Source organism: Synchiropus splendidus, chromosome 11 (genome assembly GCF_027744825.2).
Source record: "Synchiropus splendidus isolate RoL2022-P1 chromosome 11, RoL_Sspl_1.0, whole genome shotgun sequence".
NCBI lineage: Eukaryota > Metazoa > Chordata > Actinopteri > Syngnathiformes > Callionymidae > Synchiropus > Synchiropus splendidus.
Genome location: NC_071344.1, coordinates 1425870 through 1450985, shown reverse-complemented (window position 1 = coordinate 1450985; position 25116 = coordinate 1425870). Strand labels below are relative to the sequence as shown.

The window sequence follows — 25116 nt, the reverse complement described above, 5'->3', positions numbered from 1 at the left end:
AAGCCTGATCCTCGCTCTCTCTCTCTCTCACACACACACACACACACACACACACAATAGGGGCACAGACATGGACATGATCAATTATGTGTCAAGCATTTCTTCTTGAATGAATGAATGGCTCAGTGACTACAGGCTACCGACCGCCTATTGTCTATTGACACAGGAGAGTAAGTTCTCATGCAGTTCATTATCCCGAAAGGGGGACGACTAGAAAGAGATCCAAAAGACCATTCATCATCATACCCTTCAAACCGAAGAAAAGACCAGACTTAAAATAACTGCTACTGTAACGTGACCCGCTGAATTCTCAACACTCGGAAGGAAATAAATCACACACCGATATAGAATGCTGTGTGTGAGTCGCGTTCCAGCCATTTGCTTTTGAGAGGAATTCACTCTAAAACTAAAGATAGTTTGGCTTGACACTTAGTCGCTGCAAAAAAGGAATGTCATCAAACATACGTGAATGAAAACACATGTATATATTTGATGAAAAAAGTACACAACACCATACTGCAGTTTCTCTTCTAAAGTTGTCTTTCTTGGTATTAGTTTTCTACATGTATTTTTAATTAAGAAGTTTGCAAGTTTTAAAAAAGTACATGTTTTTTTCATGTTATTATCGTCTTAATTTTGAGGAAATGTATATCAATTCCCGTCATGAACATAAAACTTCTCGCCAATATCCAGTGTTCCTCCAGGTTTCGACGGGACGTCATTGTGTAAAATAAATTTATATCAGTGTCAGCAAAAACTATTTCCAAACCCCAAAATGTTATCTGTTTTTAAGCAAATGTTTTTGTTCTTCAGACGGATGTTTTTTGGAGCCCTTCTAATAGGCGAACTAAGTCACTCCTCAACTGTTAGAGTGTTGCCTTCACAACGTGTCGTGAACGTGCATCTGTGGCGGAGGACCGAGTTGGCTGTGCGACGGAGAGTCAAGGAAGCATGCTTCTCCTTCACTCTATCAAAACAATGGTGCGTCATACAAATCTGTTTCTGACTGACAGTTGCCTTGACATGATCAGGATTGGAGCTGGAGGATCTGCTGACCGACTCAGAACCCGAGTGACCAATGAAGCAGGACCACTTCTATGGTGGTGATCTCCAAAGAATGCTCTCTCGTGACGAGAGGAGACCTCTGCAACCACGGCCTCCGAGTCCACGTGGCTTTAAAGGGACTTTTCAAAGGTGTGAGCGATTGTCCTCGCGGAAGGTTTCAGTATGACGAATAACTCCAAAGTTCGTTTCAATTTGGGTCGATGGCTGGAGGAGGGAGGAGGGACGGGGAGGGGGGGGGTCAGTGCCACGGCTTCCTGCTTGCGAGTGGCTGCGGAGCTCGGTGATTGGCCGCGGCTCCCTCGGTGGGCCGGACCCCGCTGCGCTCGCCTCGACTCCGGTTACAGTTGGGCTCGAGCTGCGGCACGCATCGGAGCGCGCGCTTTGAGGAGCCGAACACAGCGGCGTGGACGTACAGACGAGCGGATCTGAAGCCGCACACAGACCCTGCTGCACCTCCCCAACCTCACGGCGCGCTGAGCCTCGCGGAGGAGACTTGCGCCGCATGCCGGAGTTGGACTAGGAGCTCGGGAGTCTTCCCTGGGACGGAAGAGAGCAGCGGGCGGAGGAGTGGAAGCTGTCGCCCGGGAGTGAAGCGGTGACTGATGGAGGAGTGCGGCCAGCGACAGGTACACTGACGGAGACGCCAACTGCTGCGGAGCCGCGCCGCTCGTCCCCCTGAGAGAAGAAGAAGAAAACACGGGTCACACTTGGTGATTTGTTCCCTCCAAGTCTCCCCTCAAGGACACCCGGGGGTCCGGAGCGGCTCTTCACAGCGCGGGCACAAGGACATGTATCTGATATCGACGGCTCATGCTCCCGACTGATCGACGCTCGCCCTCCCCGCTCACCCTCGCTGGCAGCCGGCTGAGCGCCTCCGCCACCCTCCGCTCTCCTGTCCCAACAGCCAGCAGCATGGCAGCCGCCGGCTGTTGGAAGTATTACCTTTGGATCTTTATCCTCCTGGGCAGGGCGGCGTTACCTTCGGCCATATCGCTGGAAACCATCATCTGGAGCTCCCACAACTCAAAGTAAGTCTTTCCACCCGACTGTCCCGCTGGCTTCAGGGCAACATTGGGGGCTTGGATCCCCGTCCCGCCGGGAGCTGCTGTCCCAGCAGGGGCTGCTCCCTGGACTCACTGTGGCCGTGATGACTATAGTATTGAGCTGCCTGACATCACAGCAGAGTTACCTGACGAGCTGAGCTGAGCTGTGGCCGGTGAAGTCACACAAGACTCGGGGCGGTGAGGCGAGTGTCACCCTCGGTGTTGGAGGGTGTTTCTCTGCTCCCCGGTCTGACGGTCCCTTCACAGCCCCCTCACTGGAAACAACAGCACTCCCAGAAAGTTTCTCTCAGTGTCACTACACAACTTAATTTTTTTTTTTCATTTGAAACTTTAATTCATTGTAGTCACAATCACAAACCCACTTTCTTTCTCAGCATTTTCTGCCAAATTAGTTTGATATTTCTGTGTGTGACCAAGAGCTGAGCAAAGCTTGAAAATCATATTGTGCTGAGATTCAACTGGCTTCTCCTGTGGCTCGACGGCTTGCTCCGACTTGTTGGAGTAGAAGCAAAGTTGCAAGAGCGATCACAGCTCTTTCATCACTTGAATCAAAGTACTTTTACTCCACTCACTTACAACTGAGGAGCTGCTGCCTGGCGGCTCCTCCAACGTATACGAGTTTTATTGTATTGTATTTTATAAATGTGGCCCACTAAAGTTTATGTTTATTGAAATATGGGTGCGTCTACCTATAAAATAACACTTTTAATTTGTCACTTTAGTGAAATAAATATTAGCTACTGATGCAAAATCAAACTCCAAATTAATCAAAGTAGTATGAAGCATCACAAAATCCAGGAGCTGAAAGGCAGAATATTATTATAAAATGTTGACATGATAAATGCTCATAAACGTCAAAGAAGATTATATTTGACTTTGAAGTAGATTTATTTCTATTGTGTGAACATATTGTCAATGTTGCATCAGTGTACTTCAAGTTATATCCATTGAAGACTAAAACAGGTGGCAGTAAAATTTAATAAAGTGTATTGAATTTCATAATAAAAATAAAATCAATCCGTCTGTCATAACCTAAATCTATATCTAAAATTATTTTTTAAAAGTTGAAAGAGACTGAAAGAAAAAGTTCATTCCAAGTACTGTGTGTAATGATAGAGCCAAATGAGTTAGTGACTTAAAAAAGGTAATTCCTTGAAAGCAAACTGTCGTCTTGGTTGACATTACGACTGAATAGTCAAATGACTCCCAAACCTGTGTTGCCCAGCAGCCCCTGTTGCTTCCTTGTGGACCAAAACTAAAGCTGCAAGAATAAGTTCTCCCACCTAGATGTGTGGTCACCAGCATGCTTTGTCAGGTTGCGTCTCCTCGGAGCGCCTTTCGTCCTCCAGAAAACCCTGAGAAAGTCTTCAGGTCTCCAACAGGAAGAGCACTTCAGGTAGTTTATTTTTCTTAATTGCCCTGGCAGAGACCCTGGCTGTATTTTCCCGAGCGTGGAGTTGAAGAAAAAGCAAATCATATTCCTTTCAAAGCAGGCCGAGTGAGCCCAGACTGCTGATAATAAAAAGCTCTCTGGTAACAATTATCACCCACTTAGACTCGGCTCCCACATTTGCATGGTGTTGCAGAAGCTGAAGGGAAAGTTACCCAAAATAAAAATAATAATAATAAGCGAGCCCCCTTCTGCCGTGCTGCTTGGCCTGCCGCGGCTGACCTTCATTTGAGCTCCGAGCACGCACGCACGCACGCACGGCGAGCTGCCGCACTCGCTCATAACCAGACCTTATTCATTCAAGTGAATCCATGATTTATCCCCCAAATGTCAGATGTCACAGGAGCTGGTTGTGCAGTCAGTGACTATGAATATTGCCGCCATGTTCAGCCGAGTGTGTGTGTGTGTGTGAGTGTGGCCGGGGTCCTAATGGCACCACTACGGCCCATCAGCTTTTATTTGTCGGAGCCTTGCAGAGGTAGTGGAACAATGAGCGTCATCAGATATTACAGCCGGCCAACTTGGGTCGAAAAATGCCCCGAAAAAAGCGGCAGACATTTATTGATCGATGATGTCACCTGTGGGGAATGTCTTCAAAGGTTAGCACGCTGCCTTTTTTTATTTTTTATTTTTGGGGGGGGGGATCCATCTGGTTCTGCGCTGGTGTAAAATCCCCGCGCCGGACGAATATTTCATAAAGTTCACCGTGGAACAATAATGCACTGGGCGATCAAATTACCCGCCGCTCGCCGCCGAGAAAACAATAGACAATTATCTTGCTATTTGCAGGCGTTGCAATAACACGAGACAAACCTGTTTCTCCTCAGAAGTGTATCAGTCAGCAGTGTGCGCTCATAAAAAAAAAAAAAAAAGGGATTGGGGGGGGGGTGGATTGTCGCGAAGCAATGAGCATCTGTCATGGTTGTTTGTTTTGCTGTCCTGGCCTCTATTGTGCCAACACAAGCCATACCTATGGAAGAGCACTATCTGGGCGACTTATCGAGATTTACGATGTCTTACTTCCTGTTCCCACTTTGGGGAGGCAGGCTGCCTTTGCTAATAAATGAATCCCGGCCCGTGCGTGCACACAGACACAGAGAATATAACAATAGCCATGCTTCCCCAAAGGCCATGAGTTATGAGGCCAAGTATAGCGTGGCAGCAGGTTTGGGGCGACGGCCGTGTGTGTGTGTTTTCGCCGCCTGTTTGAATCCAGATATGGATTCACATGAGAGGAAGCCATAACTCCAACTCCTGGGTTATCAATAACTGAGCTTTGCTTAATTGATTTCCTCCCCGCGGCTCCGGCAGACTACATACATCATCAAAAAAGAAAACCCGCCGCGTATGGGGAGTTTTCATTTGAGGCCGGAAGAGGAGAGCAAGTCGTGATGCCCCGACTTTGGAGGGGCGCAGTCTAACATTTGATCAGAGCAAATCGGATTACTTCTCATTTAGTTGAGTGGGATTACGGCAGAAAATGTCACTTTGTTATGACTGATCACGTCCCATCGCTTTGGCTGCAGCCAGTGCAGCGCACAGACCGGGAGCGAAGCAGTGCTGCTGCAGTGATGCCAGTTTAATGATATTCCGACAAGGTGGCCACAAATGGTTCCCTCACGTCCTCTAACCTTCCTCGGCTAATATTTACCTCATGACCTGCAGACTCTGCAGCTTGTTTGCTGCAGATCAGGAGACAAACAAGAGGGTGGCGACGACTGTGTGGCCTTTTTCACCCTGGGATGAGAACCATCGACTGTTGTGCCTGTGCTGTGCAGGTGGGACGAGTCATTCGCTCCGTCCCCGGTTTATGTGCTGGGGTTTCATCGTCCAAACATTACCGTCACCTCATGTAGCGTCAGCTTAGCCGTAGATAGTGTTTAAAAATAATCTTTACAGCACACAACCTAAACTTTGATGCTAACAAAATCTAAATAAGACGCTGCATTCAATGTTCTCTGTTACTAAAACAAACTCTACATTTGACATTTGTCGTCTCATTATCATGACATAATCTCTAATAATGTAACTGCCTGCATGAAAATGTCCTTTTGAAATTGAAGTAAGAATAGTGTTTAATATATTACAATTATCTGTGGCTCTGAAACGATTATATTTATCTCAGAATTTTTTTCGTAATTATTTCTGACCTTGTTAAGAAGGTTGCTACTGGTGTGTTCACTGAATACTTTAGATCTCTAAATTTGGATTCATAAAATTTTTATAAATTCACTGACAGAAATGAAAAACAATAAAATAAAAATAACTTGACTATAATTTGTTTTTGATGTGATCTTTTACATTGCTGTCAATGCTAACACCATAAATAAAAAAAAAGATAAAAGTTGTGTTGGCCATCGATGCTACATGGTTGCAAACATTGGTTCAAAAACTGAAAAGAAAACCCACTGAAAACTTTTTGATCTGATGAAAGTGTAAAGAGGTCATTGAATGCACCATCGCGTGTCTAACAATCCAACATGTTGGTGAAGTTGCTATTTTGAATGCAGCATTTATTATTCTAAATTACTGACTGAAATGAATAGAAGTACTCCTGTCTTGTTTTTTAATTCAAGTTTGAAATACTTACTAAATCAAACAAATACGTGGAACGTGTATTTTAGTTTTGAGTTTAAATGTTGATGAAAAAAAAGACCGTGTTGAATTAGCTGTGGTGCGGTTTATTGAAAAACTCAAAGTGGATTTCTCCAACAAGGATCAAGTGACACGGAGAGTGTGTCAGTGTTCAAGTGGAGCAACATTCGCTCCCACAGCCAGGAGCCGCTCCGGCTTCAGGCGGACAAAGAAACCTCTGGACTCATTTTGAACTGCGAACATTTCGGTGAAAACAGCGCGTGGTTGTTTTTCCCTTCTCTGACTAACTCGCCGACCTGGCAAAACAACACTAAAGCAGAAAGTGTCTGCGTCGATAAAAGTCAATCTGATGCCGGTGTTGCTGAGGGGCGCCTTACTCATCTTATTTTGCCGACTGTTGACCTTAGCTGGCCGACTCGCGGCGCTCTTTACCCTGCTCTCATGCTCTGAAAGTTCAGCCAGTTGGATGATTAATGTGCATGTGATTACCGCGGTGATATTTAGACAAACATATTTACTTGATTCTCATAAGGTTTCCAGATTTCCAGAGAGCAAACAGCCGTCTTTTGTGAGCTGATGATTAAACACGTTTCACATTTGGTCTGGCCTGAATGGGAACAAAAGCGCTCATGAATGTTCCAGCTTTTGTTTCATAATTGGCTTTTTATTCCTGATAAGGTGCTGGGAAAATAGGTGCTGGGTAATTAGCTTTAAAAAAAAAGAATCTCATCTTCCTTATCTGCGTTTTAACAAACGGCTGCCATCAAAGTGAATTGTTTGTGGGTTTGTTCTGGAACACAGAGGAACCTTTGGCTTTTGTGAAGTAGCTACGGCAAAAGAATAGCTGACATTTAAAAGGAGCGCAGAAAGTCAGTGGCTGGTTTGAAAAACAAACCGAAAGAGGAAAACTGCCACAACCTGTTGGACAAAAACCTGGATGAGACTGGAGGACCGGACCAGGAGTGAGACTTGCGTCAGGTCGGGTGAATGTAACGTGGGCACGGCCGGTCCTCAGCGTCTGACGGCCCCGGGGACAAAAACAGCACGCTTCCACCCTGATACTGGCTTCGTTCAAGTTGCTAAACTCACTGGGTGTGTATTTGTGCTGTCAGTGACTTTATTCTGGTATTCCTCCTGTCACCTCATCGCATGACAACGATTCACATTTCCTGTCATTATAATGATGTTCCCTTTGTAACAAAGTGAGTAACCACTGTTCCGTCATTACCTCAACAATAGACAATATGTGTCATGATTTATGCTGTGATCCACTTCCCTGGGAAGTCGGAGCGGGGAATGATTCCAGTTTGTTTGAAGTCGGAACGAAAATAGTGACGTCCACGGAATCTGCTCTCACAAGTGTCTGTACAGAAACAACTTTGAGATAAATACGTTTGCAACCATAAAACCCTGAGGATGAAGAGGAAACGTTTGTTTCTTTTGGCGAATTTCAGTGATTCAGTAGTTCTACTTCCTGCTTATGCTGGGGCAGCCATCTTGGATTGCCTTCCCCTACAAAGAATATAGGACGCAATATTGATGATCCACCGGTACGTCCTATTTTACGATATGGAAAATTGAACTTCAGAACACTCTTGCTGACAAAAGCTTTGCTTTATCACATACTTGCCAACAGCATGGTTTTAGCTGGGGATTTATTCCTTTAATTGTATTTTGTCCTTTCACAACAAGCTTGTGTACGTCTTTGAAAGATAAGACCCTTCGTCTAAGTTTTAGCCAGGGGACTGCAATGTACGGCTCTGGGGCCTCTTCCGAAACATGCATTTTCACACTGAGATTTGCCAGCTCAGCTGTTAAATTAGCTGGTGACAGGTTCATTAGTCCACTAGTGATAATAATCTCCGTTGCAGGAGAAGCAACTGAGGGACCGTCGTCGTCACTCAAAACATTGAAGTATGCCATCATTTCACATCAAAGGACACGTAGCTTTTCACACCACGTTTAAAGTCAGATTTCAACATTCAACACTGAGTGTTCACAACAATTCTCAAATATGTTTTGTTTATATTTATTTCAGACTATTTGAAACTCACACAAGTCCTATGCCGAGTAACCGTCAAGGTAGTTGGTGACTCGTCGCTGATCAAAGGTTGCAGCCCGTCTAAGGTTGTAGTTACGATGTGGGCAATGTGCGATTCCCCAGCTCCCTCTTACTCTGAGGGCAGGTCAGAGTTTTTGTTTGGCCCCTGCTGCAAGTCCCCTCTGCCCCTCCAACGAACACCTACCCGCTCCCTGGCGCCCCCTCCTCCTCCTCCTCCTCCTCTACGACTGTGATCGTGTTTCCCGCTGATAGAGATCTCATTACACACAGAGGGGACTTAGAGCGTGAGCCCCACTCAGAGAGCGAGGGCCGACCAGTAAGAAATACTTCTGGACAGCAACTGGCCCCCGCTGCAGTGAAGGCTCCCTGTGTCTCGCTCTAAGGACAGCTGCGTTTGCTTTTATGTGTGTGCGCTCCGGACTCTGTTGTTTCAGGGCCGCCACAGATCCTCGGTGGGGTGGATCGGCGTGGGGCCACCTGGGCTGGCAGAGGGCTGCTCTTCGGCATATTGCGGGGCAAACATTTTCTTTTCCTTCTTGTTTTTTCCCTCCAGATGGACTTACTTTATCCCTCGGCGGTTTGGCCGCCACGTCGCTGAAAACTGATCAGATCGCTTTTTTTTTGTGCTTGATTGATGCAATTATTTCTTTATAGTCAGGCCGCAGAGTTGCAGCCAAGTTGGTATACGTTTCATTTGCTGCGAATGGTGTGTTTCAATGCTCGTTTGTCTGCGATGATGTAGATATTTTGACGTATTTGCATTTTGGGGTCTAAACGCTGTGGGGAAACTGGTTATGGATCAAGTCGTCAGACAAGAGCGCCTTTGTTTTTGGCGATAGAAACTCTGGCAGTGACTCTTGCTAATGTAACGTTGCAGACAAGTGTTACAGAGGACGCAGTTTATTGTGTTTGTCTACACCAAAGCTGCAAAATGTTAGGAACAAAGTGTGCTGAGCTATTGAAATGGAGCAGAGAGCTGGAGACATAGCAACATATTTTACTTCTGAACCGCAGTGTCGGTGGTTTTACATGAAGTTTTCCGACATGAATCTCTTTGTAAACTCACTGTAACCCCTTTTTGTTTCATGCGTGCCTCACTCTGAAGCGTTTGTTGAAGAAAATTTCAAGATAATTAGCGTCACATCTCTTTATTGAATGTGAAATAAACACAATCATTATCCTATTCTACAGTAACACTTTACATGACATTGTAGCGGTGCTTGCCCTTTGTATGAAGCTACCACGACTAGTGCTATTGCTGAAAAAAAAAAAGTTTTAAAATAGATTTAATTAACGCAGTCATTTCAATAAGTAAAAAGTATCGGCAACATTTTAAGGTCAAGAACTCTGGGTAGTTTCTAAATTGAAAGTGTTTTCAGTAAAACACGCAGCCATTTAGCTTTCACTGCTGCTAAATCTTTGTCCAGAAAAAGAAACAATAAAAAAGTAATTCTGCGTGTTAGCTCCGTGACTCATCGTTCCAGGACTGAATGTGCCTCCATGATCTCAGTATGTGACTGAAACAGTTCAAGTTTTGTAGGGGAAATATGTACATATTTGCGGATTTAAAATGCTAATCCAACAGCCAGCGGTGTGAAAACAAATGTAACATTTAAAAAGAGGGAGTAGTGGGAGTCTGACTTTATATTGTCGCTTAGAAGAAAACACAAAAGGAAAGATTCCAAAACTACTTTGGTAAACAGTTTTTTTTTTTTCTTTTTACGGGTGTCAGTTTTAGTTTGCTGGCCCTGCCTGCCGCTCACATTGTTACCAAGGTGAAACTGCACATTAAGAGCCCTGATTTAGAATGTAATTATGTCCCGTGGTTACAAGCCCACTTGTTTTCCAGCTGAAATTCAGCAGGGTTTCTGTGAATTTATGGCTTGGTACTGTTATTAAAAAACACTAAGTCTCCTGTGAAGGGCGCGAGCATAAGCTGACGGAAGTGAATAAGTGCCGGAGAGTGTGTGTGTCAGTGTGCCATTGTTCTTTGTCCAGCCACAGTGGAGCATTAAGGAAGTGCGAGGAGCGTGCCAGTGTGAAAGTGTCGAGGGCCGAGCGGTGCAAGAAGAGTGGAGTGGCTGAAACAGTGGCTGCCTCACAGCCTGTTAGTGACTCGGCTTCATTAGACGGAGGCCTGGCTGGCAGCGGCCACGAGGAAGTTCCCACCAGCTCCGAGTCTGCCAAGCTCCCACTCCCCTGAAGATTACGCCGTGTCTCCTCGCCTGCGCTCTCGCAGAATCAAGTGAGAATGAACTGATGCAGATTACAGGAAGCAAAAGGGGGCTAAATGAATGGCCAATGTTTGCCTTTTGTTTGCCATCTTGGTTCTTCTACATAAGAGCAGTTGAAAATAAGGGGATTAAACAGGAGAGGAAAGGGAGCTGATGCGGTGCGTTCAATCGCAGCCCAGGGCTCAACCGCACATCCTTTCAGTCCGGCGTTCAGCTCCCAGATTACTTCCATGTGTCACTGAGAGGTGGAAAGAGAGCGAGGAAGAAGAAAGAGAGGGAGAAGGAGTGAAAGGCAGGCAGACTGGGATTGGTGGAGATCAGTGCTGGTGTGGGACAGTGGAACGGATCTATGTGACAGCCATCTCTAAAACCATTACCCCTGCAGCTCCCACTCGGGAACGCATAACCTCCTCCTCTGGACTTCAATCTTTCTCAGAACCCCTCTGTGCCGTGGAGGCAGACCGTCGGGCCGGGGGCCGAGCGCTCGCTCCGCACTCGGGTCCTTTAAAGCCGCCGTGGCTCATCGTCGCGGGCGCACGCGGCGCAGCCAGGGGCCTGCTTCCTCCCCGAATTTTGTGGGTTTGAATTTACTGCGCCGAGATCTGGTCAAGACGAGATTCCGCCAATGAAAACGATGGGTGGGACGGCAGAAGAAAAAGAAGTTTGTTCACTCTTACAAGTTCGACAAACGTATTTCTGCCAGATTCTCAAACCTTCCTTGTGCTTGATTTACTAAGCTGTCAGTCGATCTTGGCTGGAATCGGCACAGCATGGTCCCATCCACTACGTATACGGGCCACTTTTTATCTCCCTGCAAAACACAAAACAGAGCAGCTTTTTTATCTAATTATACTGTAATTTACAAGCAATATTATACTTGTTTCTGGTCCAGCTGGACTTGTGCTTTCTTACTTTTATAATGAAATGCAGGCAACTACCAGCATTTAAAATGAAATGACATAGTGTCTGTGATGAAGTAAAACATCGCGCTGGTAATATGGGACTTTTTTGCCTCTAATTTGGTGCCATGATATACACAGCTGTTGCTTTCGTTTTGTGCATCAAGTGGGGATGTTTTTCTGCAGTAGCCCATGTAATGAACAGCACTGTAGATTGGTGCAGCGAATGCTTGCTAGCTGCTGATAAAGTAGCAAAAACGGCCCAATTACTCCTCAAGATTTAGAGCTAGCGTCTGGCATTAGGCGTGAATGTTGTTTTTGGAATATGTTTCATGCTCATTTTTCCCTTCCTTCTCAATCTCTTTAATGTTTTTATGGTTGTATGGTGAACCCGTACGCGGAGGCAGCTGAAGTGCTTTGCAAAAGTGCTAAATGTAAACATTGTTTTTGTGCCACTGATCCCCGGAGATCCGACGGTTCCTGTTACTTACTGGCCGTAATTGATCTGTCACAGTGATTACTGCTCCTGACATGTATGTTGGACGGATGGAAGAGAAGGAAGCCGACACGGTCCAATTGTGACACATCAAAGGAGACATTGCCGTTCAAATGTCGCGGGTTGGGATGCCGCGTTGAAGCGCTTTGAAAATGGAAGGTGAACGATGGGAGTCCTTTTCTTCCTCCCTGTCCTGGATGAAGCATTGCAGTTCCCAACCAGCTCGGAACGTATCATTAAGGATCATCGCGGCGCTCTTTGTTCACTGTTATGGGTACACTAATGGAGTGACACTGTAATTGAATGGAGTGCTAAGATAATAGAATGATGGAATGATAAAGTGGAATAGTGTGGAAGCAACTCCCTGCTCCTGAGGGATACCCCCGTAAAGTGTGTCAGCGTGGCAGATGGGTGGTCTGCGGCGGCTCCCCTCCCCGTCCCCGTGTTAATTATAAAGCATCATAATCCATCTATGGCATACAGAGGCAGGACATGGAGACTATTAGGGGGAGCATGGAAATGGCACAGAGCATAATCCTCAGGACTTTACCACTATTAGGCTCCCCAGGCATCCAGCAAAAACCACTCATTTCTCCGGTAATCTAGTTTGAGCGGCTCCGTTCTTGTTCCCTTGCTCTCCCTCTGTGTGTATGCATTTGAAAGTTGTGTTCCCGATTTTGTGATGTTCACTGGAAGTTTGATTTATCTTTGTTTCCCTCCGTGCCCACAGGCGAGATAAGAGCCAAGGCAGCATTTGATTTGTCTGTCATACTGTGTGAGTGTGTGTGTGTGTCCCCGTTAACCCGTTCTGCCAAGTCCTGGCTCAGCTTTTTTCTAAGCAAACTCCCAGCATGCTCCCAGTCCCCCTTGTGTTGTCAAGAGGAGCTGGAAGAAAAGGCCTATAGGGCTCCCGCTGCTCCCCGGCCCCTCTGCCCGCGACGGCCGGTCCTGGGATTTGCTGTGTGCCGGGTCTCTGTGTGGCAGCTGTGACTGACGCTTCAATCGCCTCTCGCTGGGACGCCCCAGCGCAACCCCGCATTCCCTTTCACACCTCGGAAACGGGGGAGAAAAAGACAATTACACACATATTCAGCGACCTCCTCTCCGCCGCCGCATTCTTGCTCCGCCACTATTAACCAGATCTGTAAAAAGTTCCCTCCACTCTGCAGAGTCTCCTTCCAAACTACTTCCAAATGGGTTTAGTTGTCTGGATGGCCTGTCTGCAGTCTTGTTGATTTTATTTACTGGGTTGTCCTCGGTCTTAAGTAAACAGAACAACTCCTTTAAATTCCCCTTGATATTTAGAAAATGTAAGTAATGGAAAAAGATTGGAGCCCTAAAGTGGAGTTAATACTATCATGCGTATGGATCGTCGGTAAATCGAGTTTGTCTCTGGGCTATTGAAGCAGGGATTCATAAAGCCAGCGGGATTTAAGTCTCCTAATTGAATTATTTTGATTGCCGACTTGATTGATGGAGTCAGATGCCGAGCGCTTTCCGTGAGTTTTTTTGTCCGACTAATTCGTCTTCCAATAGAGCCAGATAGCAGACAGATACAATAGGAACCTGCAATCCATCACAACCCCGGGCGTTTTCTATGGAGAAAAATGTGCCTGCCATGAGGTCCCACTTCCACCAGCCGCCCGGACGACATAAAACCAACAATGACATCAGATAGTCCAGCACTCCAACGTCTAATCTTCCCATAATGCCACGCTAAACCCCACAGAGACCCGCGGCCGGGAGAAAGGCTTTTTTATGCCCCAACGCAGCTCCTCCTCCCATGGCCTCTGGCTCCGGGTGCATGTGTTTGTGTGTGTGTTCATGCATGTTGGGAGGAGAGAAAGAATTCGAGAGTGAATGGAGATGTCACTGTCAGACTCCGGCCTTCACGTGAATCCCCTCAGAATGGCCCTATTGGCGGATTGTCTGTCTGTGTTGAGTGAGTGGGCCAGTCGGGGGTCCGCTGTTTCCCCTCCACGCCGAGTTCCTGGAGTTCTTAAGGCCATGAGTGCGGCGCGACAGGTCTATATTTCATCCCATTCATATGAGTGAGGCTGTTTCATCTCCACCACACATGTTTCCCATTAGACGTGTGTTTATTCTCCCCCATAATGTGTGCGGCCGTGGAAGCTTCTCATCTCTGCTATATTGGAAATAGCAGCGAAGGTCCGCTAAAGCAAACACAATATCCCTCAAAACCCTTCAACGCGCCGCTTTATGAACTGCGCCGGGAATTAGGCTGCAGGTGCAACGCCGCCTCGGTCGCCCATCACGTGCAGTAAGGCGATCGTCCGTCCCCCTAAAGCTCTGTCGTATTACCTTTCACCCTACGATTCTAATTTGGTAAACGGTCCGTCTTCCTGCTCTCTGCTGTCTAATGGCAAAACTTTGACTCTTTCCCTCTTTCCCCCCTCGTCCTTCCCCAGCTGTGAAGTGAGGCAGCCTCCGCCGCTTCGCCCCAAACCTTTCTCTGTAGACTAAAAAAAGAGAAGCCCACAGACTTTGCGTTGCTGCTTTAAGTAGCTCTGTTTGTTGCGGTTTCTGCTTTATTTATAAGCAGCTGATTGTAGCACCTTGTGCGTGTCAAGAACCTCCAGCGTGGTTCCTCACTGTGCATTATGCGACTTGAGTGGAATTCACATCTGAAATATACATGAATACATGAATATATTTATTGTCGAGAAGCTGTGGCGCATGTGGGAGAGTCTCATTTCCTCTAGTGTGCTCTGGAATGGAGTGGCGTGATCCTTATTGGCCCCCGTCGCCGAAAAGAGCCGCCCGGTGCACTTCTTACACAATGGAATGGCCGAGGGAAGGGAAATGATTTTCCTCCTATTTGAGGGACCAAGGCAGCGGCTTCAAAGTGGCTGGCCCCGGCTCGGGCTTTAACCGGTCTTCCCTCTGCATTAGACGTGCGTCCCATGATGAGCCTTTGAAGGAGTTCTGGCGGGGAGATTGCGATTGCATTGCACGGCTGTTATGGTCCGGTTTCTCTGGCAGACTTTCACTGACTTCAGCAGGATTTTTGGGTGCTTCTCTCAGCACAAGCACACTGGACCGGAAAAAAAGGGGAAGAAAAAAAAGCGTGTTGACCCGAAAGCCACAATGTGAGGACGGAACAGCTGCACCGTCACGTTGGGCTAGACACGCACTTCTATCTGACTGGAGGTGCTCTCATGGACGTGCGTTTGCCAGCCCAGGAGTCAGCTGTGGTTGGCTTGTGGAGATTACAGTGTGCGTTACAGATGGCGGTAGTAATGATCAGATAGCCCCTTGTAATGTAGACGGCCCGGTTTGTAATGGCTTCCTAAAACAACACATGGAGCGTCTTTACGAGGCCACAATCCGCCTGGTTATCGCTGAGCAAACCGTGCGAATGAGAACAGCGTCATGTCCAACAAGCTATTTATTAGCCCCAGCATCACACAAACTTCATTTCAATCCCAACAGCCTGCATCGTCCCTGCTCTGGCCTTGTTAAAGGCGAGCGTTATCAGAGCAGACGCAGGCTCCCGCTGCAGCAGTTAGCCCGTCCTCCCCTCTTACATTCACTGTTAATGAGCCTAATGATGTGTGTCTCTGCGATTGCATCAGTCAATATGCTGTTCAATATGGCTTTTAGAAACCCTCTGACAACTTCAGCATGTCTGCCTGGATAAGATCTCCCATCCGAGGGAGGGAGGAAGGAAACGGCAAGTCATTTGTCTTGGATTGGATGGAACATGTGTCGCTGTCTTTTACAATCATGACTCCAGATTGTAAACAGACAATAGACTTGTCACTCAAATGCTCCGATAAGAGGCGTCTTTTTAAGACGCAGGCAGCAGCTGGGTATTTAAAGCATTGTGTCCCAGTTACAAGAGCGTCTCTCGTATATGGAGACCCTTTGTTATTTGATAAATATACTTTCCCCTCTATTCTTCTTTGGGTTCATGGAGCCTGACGCAGGTGCACAGGAAAAGGCAAAGTTAGCAGAAGTACGGCTTTCATTGTATCACCAGTGTGGAAGAGAAATATGAAGAATAGCTTCAACGGAAAATGTTAGCCAACATCAAGCTAGTTAATGTTGGGATGCCTCCCGTTTCCTGCAGAAAATCCCAATGGTGCAGAACTCTGTCGTGCTTGGACGTAAACGTCACTGTAGCTATCAAAAGACAATGAAAGGGGGGTAAACGTCGCCAAGGGCAACAACTTCGAACCTCGTCATACAAAATAGAAATGATTGATTGAGACATCCTAATGTTTCTTCTCAATTTGTGCCTGATCACGGGCTGGAAACTGGTCCAGTGTGTCCCTTTGTTACCTCCCGATCTACAGCGGGGTCAGGGTTTCCACCAAGGAACGCCGTCATGTTCACATCCACCTCCATGGTGATTTCATCATTAAAGTAAGAAGAGATCTTTATTTCTGAAGGTGTGGTGGCTCTCATTTAAGACGAGGCAATGCGCCACTCCATGAAGAAAATTCAGCTGAAAGTCATGGACTGGATGAACGGAGGTTGATGTTCGCCGGTGTCCTTTCTCAGCATGCTGCGTTAGCCGGACCAATCAGAAGGCTGCATCTCCAGGCTTAGGAGGAGGTTCGTCTCAATCTTTTAAGCTGCTCTTTATCTGTTTGGTAAAAGGGCAGACACTAGATAAAGCTGAGACTATATCGGAAAGTTTAAAAGTTAATTTATGATTTGCAGTCGTGAATTTATCTGTCAACAGGGACACAGTTGACACTTGAAATGTCAGTGTGTGAAGTGGCACATAAAATAATTCCCTTTCACACATTCCAATGAGCCTCCATTTATCTTTTAATGTGTGAGATTTTCGTGTTGAGGACCTGACATTTCCAAAGATCTACGTTAAATTTGTCAACTCTGCGAATAAAAAAACCCCACCACCCACAATGCATCTGACATTTCAAGTGAAATCCCAGATTCTCTGGAGCTCCACTGAGCGGCATTTCGTCAAACCCCATGACGCTGCAGCAGTTGGAACCCTGGAGGTAAATATGAAATAGATCACACCGCTAGCAGGGCTGGGGATGCACATTTCGCACATGCTAATATGGAGATGCAGCACGTGTGCGGTGTCGTGAAGCGCCGCTGTTTGTTATTCAGGCAGGATTTGATGGGAAGTTCCTGCTGCAGTCTGCCAAAGACTGGGCACATTATCTTGACCTCAAACTCAATTGCTTTCTTCTCTGCATCTGAACAGAAAGCTGTATGATTATTAATAGATGTATAAATAAAGCGCTCTGCCTACAAAAGGAAGGAAAAGAGCAGGCGTCGACCCTGGCGACTCTAAGAAAAGCTCTTTCTTTTACAAAGCTGGGAGCGTGTGATTGATCTGTCCCGTGGTCTTGATCCCGGGGCTCGGCTGATTAAACCTATCCATCAGCTCTTCTTATCAGTGCCCTAACAGATCGACTGCAGGACACTGAACTAAAACCCCCTTATTGTTGTTACACAGAAAAAGTCAAAGGCTAAGGACGGCCAAGCAGGGGAGGGGCCCGGGCAGAGCTCTTCAGAACGAAGCTTCAAAAAAAAAAAGAAAAAAAAATCCTCACTTTGTTGTTTCAATGGAAAACCTTTCTTTTTTTTCTGGCTTAGATAAGCATCTCTTGTCATGAGTGACGCCTGCGCACACACAGTGTGCCGCCACACATGGAGGAATAACCTTTAAATGAGGTTGGACAGAAGAGCTGCAGATTGCGACAAGCGTGTTTTCCCTCTAGAGGAGCATCAGAAAGTAATGTTTCCTGTCCGAAGAGTGTCGGATCAGCGCGAGTGACGCGACCCTGCCCCCTCCGGTCGCCACTCTCCCAGCCCTCAGCTAGATAATGACATCTCTTCCTCTGACAGGCTGTCATTCACACGTACGTGCACGGAACCCGCTCGCTCATCGGCAGGGTCGAATATGCATGCAGACCTGCGCTGCCTGGGAACCACTCGCTGATATGAATCATCTCAGCCATTTGCAAGTCAAATGGCTGGTTTCGTAAGATGTGCCTGTTATTTTTCCAAATAAATTTGAGTTTCTCATCACGCCGGTGACTGTTAAAGCAAATATATCACGGCGACTCAAGCGCGGATGATCACATGCCGCTTTGCTCTCGTTTATCTGCGAGCGTCTATTACCGTCGGCAAGTCAAGGAAAACAGGCCAGATGGGTGTTTAAGTCATTCCAAGATGTGTGCAAGAGATGAAGTCAGTCTTCTCATTGAGCTTCCTCTTGTAAACATCTCTTTGGTTACTCAGTGCACCAGCTTTATTTATGGTCATCGCTCCTCAAACAAACCTCAGTCATATCAACAAGCTAACCGTTAATTAGCAGTCCTTTTCCGCAGCTCTCCGTAGCCTCAGCACCCTCTTCCCCAGATGGATCCACTGCTGTCATATTCCCTGATTGTTCATCCCTTTTAGCATCCGAATATGAGCCAGAGAACTTCAATTTCGTAATGGCACCACGGACAGCTTTCTAGCTACCATTGATTTACTGTGGGATTTTGTCTCCAATATATTCACTCCAGTGCAAACCCCCTCTAAACCGTCTCACCTACTGTACGCAAGCTACTTTCTGTTTGAGCAGTGGGACGTCAAATGAAATGTAATGCTGTTAAAAAGTGAGCTGAGCAGAGGATTGTGGAATGTGTGAGCAGTTTGATGCTGGATCAATCAAAAGCAATGGAGAAGTGAAAGGACATGTCAGTCAGGGGTCCCATCGTGCTATCACACAGAATAGAAATGAATCAATCGAAAGGAATATGTTCACCATCAGCCAGCACTGGAGTCAAAGAGATCATCAGCTCTTTACAGCAGAAATGAATCTTGAACTATGAAATATAAACATGAGAAAATAAGATTCATTTTTGGTTGCTATCTCGCTGTCCGTGGCACCTTTGGAGTTTCTGTTGTATCCAAAATACAACTTTTGATGTCCAGCAACAGACAGGTTCTTGGACGGCTGTAATGCCATTCAGCGAAGGTTTCATGGTCTTTTGCAGTGTTTATATTGCCTCACCTCTGTTCTGGGGAAGTTGTAGGGCCTGTTTCAAACAGCTTTCCTTTGACAGGTGAACCTTGATCAGTCTAAAAATGCCATGGCTTTTGTTGCTTTGCTCCCCACCTCAAGTTTTTTTCCCACTATTTTTGAACAGTGCACCGATGCCAGACCGCACCGATACGGTTCTCACAGTGCCACTGTGTATCACCTTGATGTGTTGGCCAATAGAGGCGTGCGCAAATCTTCTCTCTGAATGTCTCTGCACTTTCGTCGTCTGCAGGTCCGGACCCGTGCTCCAAAACCACCTCATAAAACCTTCAACGCACCGACATACATGTTTGATAATGATTTGAAGTTGTGTCTTCCTGAATCTAATACTGCAAAGTTTTCAACTTTCTGGCAGCAATCGAGTTTACACAGCCAGAAGTTCTCTGAGAGAGGAGGAGATGGTTTATAGGTATCCTGTTGCAGCATGTCTCACAGTAGCAGGTGTGGACCTGCGAGCTCCCCCAGCGCCTCTGGTGAGTTTAGAAGAGGTGGGTGGGGGTGTGTGTGTGTGTATGTGTGTGTGCAAGCGCTCCCCAAATGGAAGACTTCAGAAGTTGCATGCGTGGCACATTCATTAACCTGGTATCCTGTTAATCTCGTGGCTAATTCATTTAGTCCTCGGAGCGCTCCCGTGTATTAATATCTTCCATGTGCTGCAGCTCATGGGATGCAGCGGGAGCGTAGCCATGGCGATGATTGTGTCAATTATTTTGCCGTCAGATGAGTGATATCCCAGAGGGCCGCGGCTGGGTCGTCCGGGCCGCTCGAGAGGCTCTGATTGGAATTGCAAATGGCCGCCAAGTGTTGTGTTTATTGTGTGTCTCAATATTGGAGACAATCAGACGAATCAAAGCCCTCAGCTGGAGAGATGGAGCAGAGGCTCGGTGGGCCTCTCAGGCTCGCCTCAGACTCTACACGCCGAGCCCACTCCACTCCACTCCCTCGCTCTCTCTCTCTCCGCCTGCGTTGCCATGTGCGGCCGTATAGGTTCTGAAGTACACGGCCACAGCTGGAAAGAGAAACGGACTCCGAAATCTAGTGCACTCGATCATCTGTAGTGTGTCGGGCCTGGGCACAGCTGAGAAATATGAAACACGCCTTATGATAATGAAAGGCGGCCGACATAAATATCGCAGGCAAAGTGCTGAAGGAAGAAAATGCCATGTACGTTTGGTCGTAACGCTAATTTGTCATTGATTTCATTGCTTTCCGAGTCATTAGCGGAGGAATGATCAGCTTTTCGCCAATGGGATTTTCTTCCTCTCTCCTCCCCCGAGGCTGCAGATGAGGCAAATCAAGTCATTGCACAGATAAATTACACTTCTCTGATCAAATCCCACAAATGGAACCTTTTGGCAGCGAGCCCTTGTTATGGCCGGGTGACCAACTGTGGCGCAAAGTGCTCTAAACACACATTTTCCCTGCAAATCGCCAGTGAATTGTTCTCCCTCAATGATCGTCCATTACCCCATTATTGACTCGCTGTTTGTACAACATTCGGTGAAATCCATCTGAAAGCCATCCAATGCTGCGCGAGGAAGCCCCCGCCCTTTAGTTCACTGTGCCATTCTCTCTGTGTCACTCGTAAGCCAGAGTGGCCCGTCTTTAGTCTCACGACTTTTAAAAACACGTCAACGATGCGTTGAAGCTGCTACCAATGGAGAAATCGACGCGACACATTTGAAAGTCTCACCGTGGTATCGCGAGTAAAGCCTTAATGTAGATACTGTACTTTTCAGAGTCGTCGACATTAATATACTGTCGCCTGTATCATAAGGATGTTTGGAAACGCCTCCTGGAATGTGTTATTCCATCTGTAGCTAAAGCACAGCTTCACTTCTCAAGATGGAGGCTAGTAGAATTAGCTCATTTCCAGTCGTCATTAGTGGAAGCCATAATCACCTCATTTCAACTGTGATCGTCTTCGTGCCAAAATTCGGCTCATCAGGGATTGAGACCTCCTTCATTCCCTCCCTGCTGTGGCGGGAAGCTTACGACTTCGCCTCGCCGAACCACTGCGGTCGCTGGATACGTGAGGAGTGACGGGATAAGGATCAGCGGCTCTTAGTTCTGAGGAGGAAAAGTTGTAGCATGTAAAATTTGGACTCAAGAATGACGTTGTTTTCTGTCTCTCTAATGACCATCCAGAGTGTCCTCAGTCTCTTAACCTGTGTAGCTGGGATAGCGCCATCCTGTTAAAGGAATAAGCCAAAGGAAGAAAAAAAATTAAAATTGAGAGCTGGTAGTTGTGGTATTCAACAATTTCAGTTTGCCCCTGATGACAAAGAAAACAGAACTCCCACGGAGAACAAGACAAAGTGCTTACTGGAAGTTCAGTGGCTGGAACAAAAGAGAACTATTAGCAACTGCCTCACAGGAAGAGAGAACTGTTTTAATTTCCCTGACCACTCTTCTATTTTAGTCAGCTTCACATCATGTGCAACTAATCCATCTTTGTTGGCCTCCAATCTGTCCGCACAGCATTAAAACCTTCAGATGTATAGTCGGCTAGTCATGGGTCAGAAACTCAAGATAAGCTGCCAGTAGATTGTGGACTTGCAAGGATTTCTCACGTGTTTTTCTTCAGTCTTCATCCCCACCAGAAGATCTGTGATGACGGTTCAGACCAGAGCCAAAGAAAGGGTGCAGGTTGTGGTGCCATCTGCCTGAGACTCGGGGTAGAGTCATAGATAGAGTGGCTAGGTCGCCACGCCGGGGTGTTGCCTTCTTTCTGTCCTCAGGAGGTTGTCCAAGTGTGTCCAGATGGTTGCAGATCCAAGACCAGTTGGAGAGATTACATCAAAACTGACTGGGGAATGTCTTCTGAATTCTCAGCTAAAGTGGCTCTTAAAGGGAGTCGCTCATGACTTGGCAGTGGATTATCGTCCAAGGTGTATCTAAGAATGTGTTTGCGTCCCGGATCATGCAAGTGCGCAGCGGTGTTTGAACACAGAATAGCTCCTCAGGTCATGCGTCACATAGCACCTCATGACCCGTCACAACAGGTATGCGTGAGACCCAGGTACAGGCATGCTGGCTGAGCAGGGATGGCTGCAGGGAAATGACAGATCACACAAACTTTTACTTTGCCACACAAGCGCTCCCTTCAACTCCCGCCGCTGCAGGCCAAGGAAAGTGAATTGTTTTTTAATATCGGGTGGAAATCCCTCCCTTTAAAGGCCATGCGAGGGCCGGCAGCCATAGCTGTAGCGACACGATCGGATCAAACGCTTTGGAGGAAAACGCATGAGGATCGTGGCCTGTTTCGACAAGGCCGACGTGCGCTCCGGGGTCTGACGAGCGCTTGATGAGAGATTTTTGGGATTGTGAGAGGAAAGTCAAGAAAGAAAGTGGGTTAGTGTGTGTGTGTCAGGTTGTGAGTTCATGAGGTGACAACTCCTCAGATGTTTGACTTTCCCAGTTTCCCAGGGAATGGGCTTTGAGCACAGCCAAGGAAAGAATGCCTCCATCGGGGGACAATTGTGGCAGGAAATAACCTGTTTGTTGCTGACTGAATTATTGCCTCAGATTAGAGCTGAGAAGAATGTGGGAGTGTGCGCGTTTGCGGAGCTACATCACCTAACGCACCACTCCAGTCATCCATCTCTCAGTGCTCCTCACAATAGCAGGAATACATTTAAAAAAGCCAGTTGGTCAGGAGGGGTGGGGGACGCAAGATAAATATTGTGTGAGTATTTTACCCTCCCTCTCCGCTGCAATTGTCTCTCCTGCTGACAGATGAACAATGAAAGTATTTTGAACTCTGCTGCATGCTATATTTTACTTCTCGGTTCAGAACCGGGCTGTCGGAGCCAGACGTGTGAGATTGATTGATTTGCTTTGTGTGCGCCATGTCTTCTCTTTGTTCTTCCAGGAAGGCTTTTGGGTTCCGTCCAGTCTTCCAGACGTTCCCTAGCTGTCTCATATTAACACCTGTTAACACCACGCCGACTCGTAAAATATCCAGCGAATACGCCCAGCGTTTGGTTTATATTCAGACACAAAGCAGAGTGTTTCTGCGGCAGCACAACAATAATGAAATACCCCGCTGCTACTGAGAATTCAGGCAGTTCTCAGTCTGTGTACGAATTGACTTCCGGACGACTTTTGCTTCCTATTACATCCTGTCACTCACTGACTGTAACGGCTCTGTGCAGCCGTCAGTTCGCCATAAAAAGCTTGTCCTGGCGTGACTCCTCTCTGTGTACACAAACAAAAACAAGTCGACACCTATTTGAGTTTCAACTGGATCCAGATGTGTGTTTGCGAGAATGCTTGCTCATAGGGCTGTAAGAAGATACCACACAGAGCTCAGATATTGCTATACTTACATATTGTATCAATATTTTAAGTCCACTATATTGATATTCAATATATAAATATTTAATATGCTGCTACACAATTAATGTTGCAGGGCCATGTTTAACACCATTAACAAGCTCCATCTGTGCTCCGGAGTTACTTTGTTGATGAAGGCAGCTGTTTGTTCCTTCGCTGGAAATTTAACTGAAGGTCTTACTGGACTGACTTCATAGCAATGAACTCCATTTCATGCACATAATATTCCAGGTTTATATATATATATATATATGTGTAAATAAAATTTGTTGCCTCCTTAAATGAATGATGCATGTGCCCCCAAATTGGGCGACTTACAGTCCGATATATTGTATTGCCACACCTGTGTTGGGATACGTATCCTAGCGCCAGATTCCTGTCCCTGTAGTGTGATAATACTTTCAATATTTTTTGTACTTTAAATATCAACACTTCAGTTTTTCGCTTATTTTCCTATCTTGGAAAGATGTGTTGACTTTTTGACGGCCGTGTGAGCTCTTTAGCGTCAATACCATTCACACTAACAGTGACTGAGACAATAGCTATTTCAATCCTTGTAATTTAAACTTTGTCATGCATCGTTGTTGTGCACTGTACAGGGCTCACAGAAGGTGTTACTCGCCCCTGACCTGCACTGTCACGTGATTTGAGTCGGCCATTTTTCATCTCTTCACCTTCTCCGTGTGAAGTTTTGGTCTTATGTCGCCACAAAAATTGAGAAATAAAAGGATGATAGCGATTGGATTCATGAGTTCGATGATGCTATCTAGCTAACTGCACGGTGAGACGGCGTACTTGTGGGTAAAGAAATGCCTTGTACAAGTTGAATATGTGCAGTTTGTGTTCTGTTTTGATTGAGTGCAGTGGTGTTCAGCTAGGTGGGGAAGAGTGCAGCTGTTGACTTTGGCTACAAAGCTTAAATGTAATTACATTAGATGAACGAAGATAACATTTTCCAGACACCACTTGATATGAAAAACAAATATGGAAAGGCATTCTTCTAATCTGTAATATTCATTTGCAGAATTCCCTTAACAAAAACGTCATTTGCAGTAGTTGCTGGACGCATCCAAGTGATTTCATCTGTGTTTGCTGCTGGTGCCAAAATTCTGCTGTGCAGGGGAATTAAACCTCCTTCTAGCCCCCCTGCTGCGGCGGAGAGCTTACAGATTCTGAGCACGAGCTTCAAAAATTAGCAAACTTTTGCTGCAAACCACAGTCTGACTCTCATCTGCGACGAGCTTTTTCACTTTGCATCATTATTCAGTCCGAGGCTGTCGTCCCCGGTGCCATTTTATAACCACACAGAGGTATCGGGCCAATAGATAGAAATTGAATTCAACCCCGAACGGCTCTATCTTTCTAGTCCAAAACGCATTAACATATTGCCTATACCATTCAGCAGCGCGGTCCTGGTTCGTGAGATTTGGTGGGACATCAGGGGGCTGACTTTGGGGGGCGGGGGGGTCACTGATACTGCGACAGATTGGGCTGATGGTTAAATACCCAGGCAACCTGCGTGCGCTTGATAATGACTGTGATTCTCTTTTTCGTGATTCCCTCGAGTGGAAGCGAAACACAATCATCTGAGTGAGAGAGATGGTTTTGTTCATTTGGAAGGTTCTGCTCTTCCTCTGCTCCTGGTCTGCTCGGTGCTGATTACAACCCTGCATTCTGGTCCAGCTCTTGACTCCAGGCTCTGCACATTTCCGCTTCCCGAGGGACTGGGCTCCTCCGCTCTCCCTCCGTCGGAGACCTGCTACCATCCACACGTGCATCGGTGTTGGCACATGATGGCTGTTAGCGCTCGCTAACACAGACCCGCTCCCACTCAGGCTAACACGTATACGGCCGCGCACACTCGCACATAC

The 25116-nt window shown here is 46.6% G+C and overlaps 1 protein-coding gene across 1 annotated transcript in view; it reads left to right on the top strand.

Annotated features, from left to right (window-relative positions):
• Positions 1–1394: 1394 nt before the first annotated feature.
• Positions 1395–25116, top strand: part of efnb1 (ephrin-B1) — a 76759-nt gene continuing 53037 nt past the window's right edge. Inside the window, exon 1 of the mRNA XM_053879734.1 lies at positions 1395–2093. Within this exon, the coding sequence (XP_053735709.1) occupies positions 1876–2093 (218 nt within the window). The 5' untranslated portion in view covers positions 1395–1875. The remainder of the gene's footprint in view (positions 2094–25116) is intronic.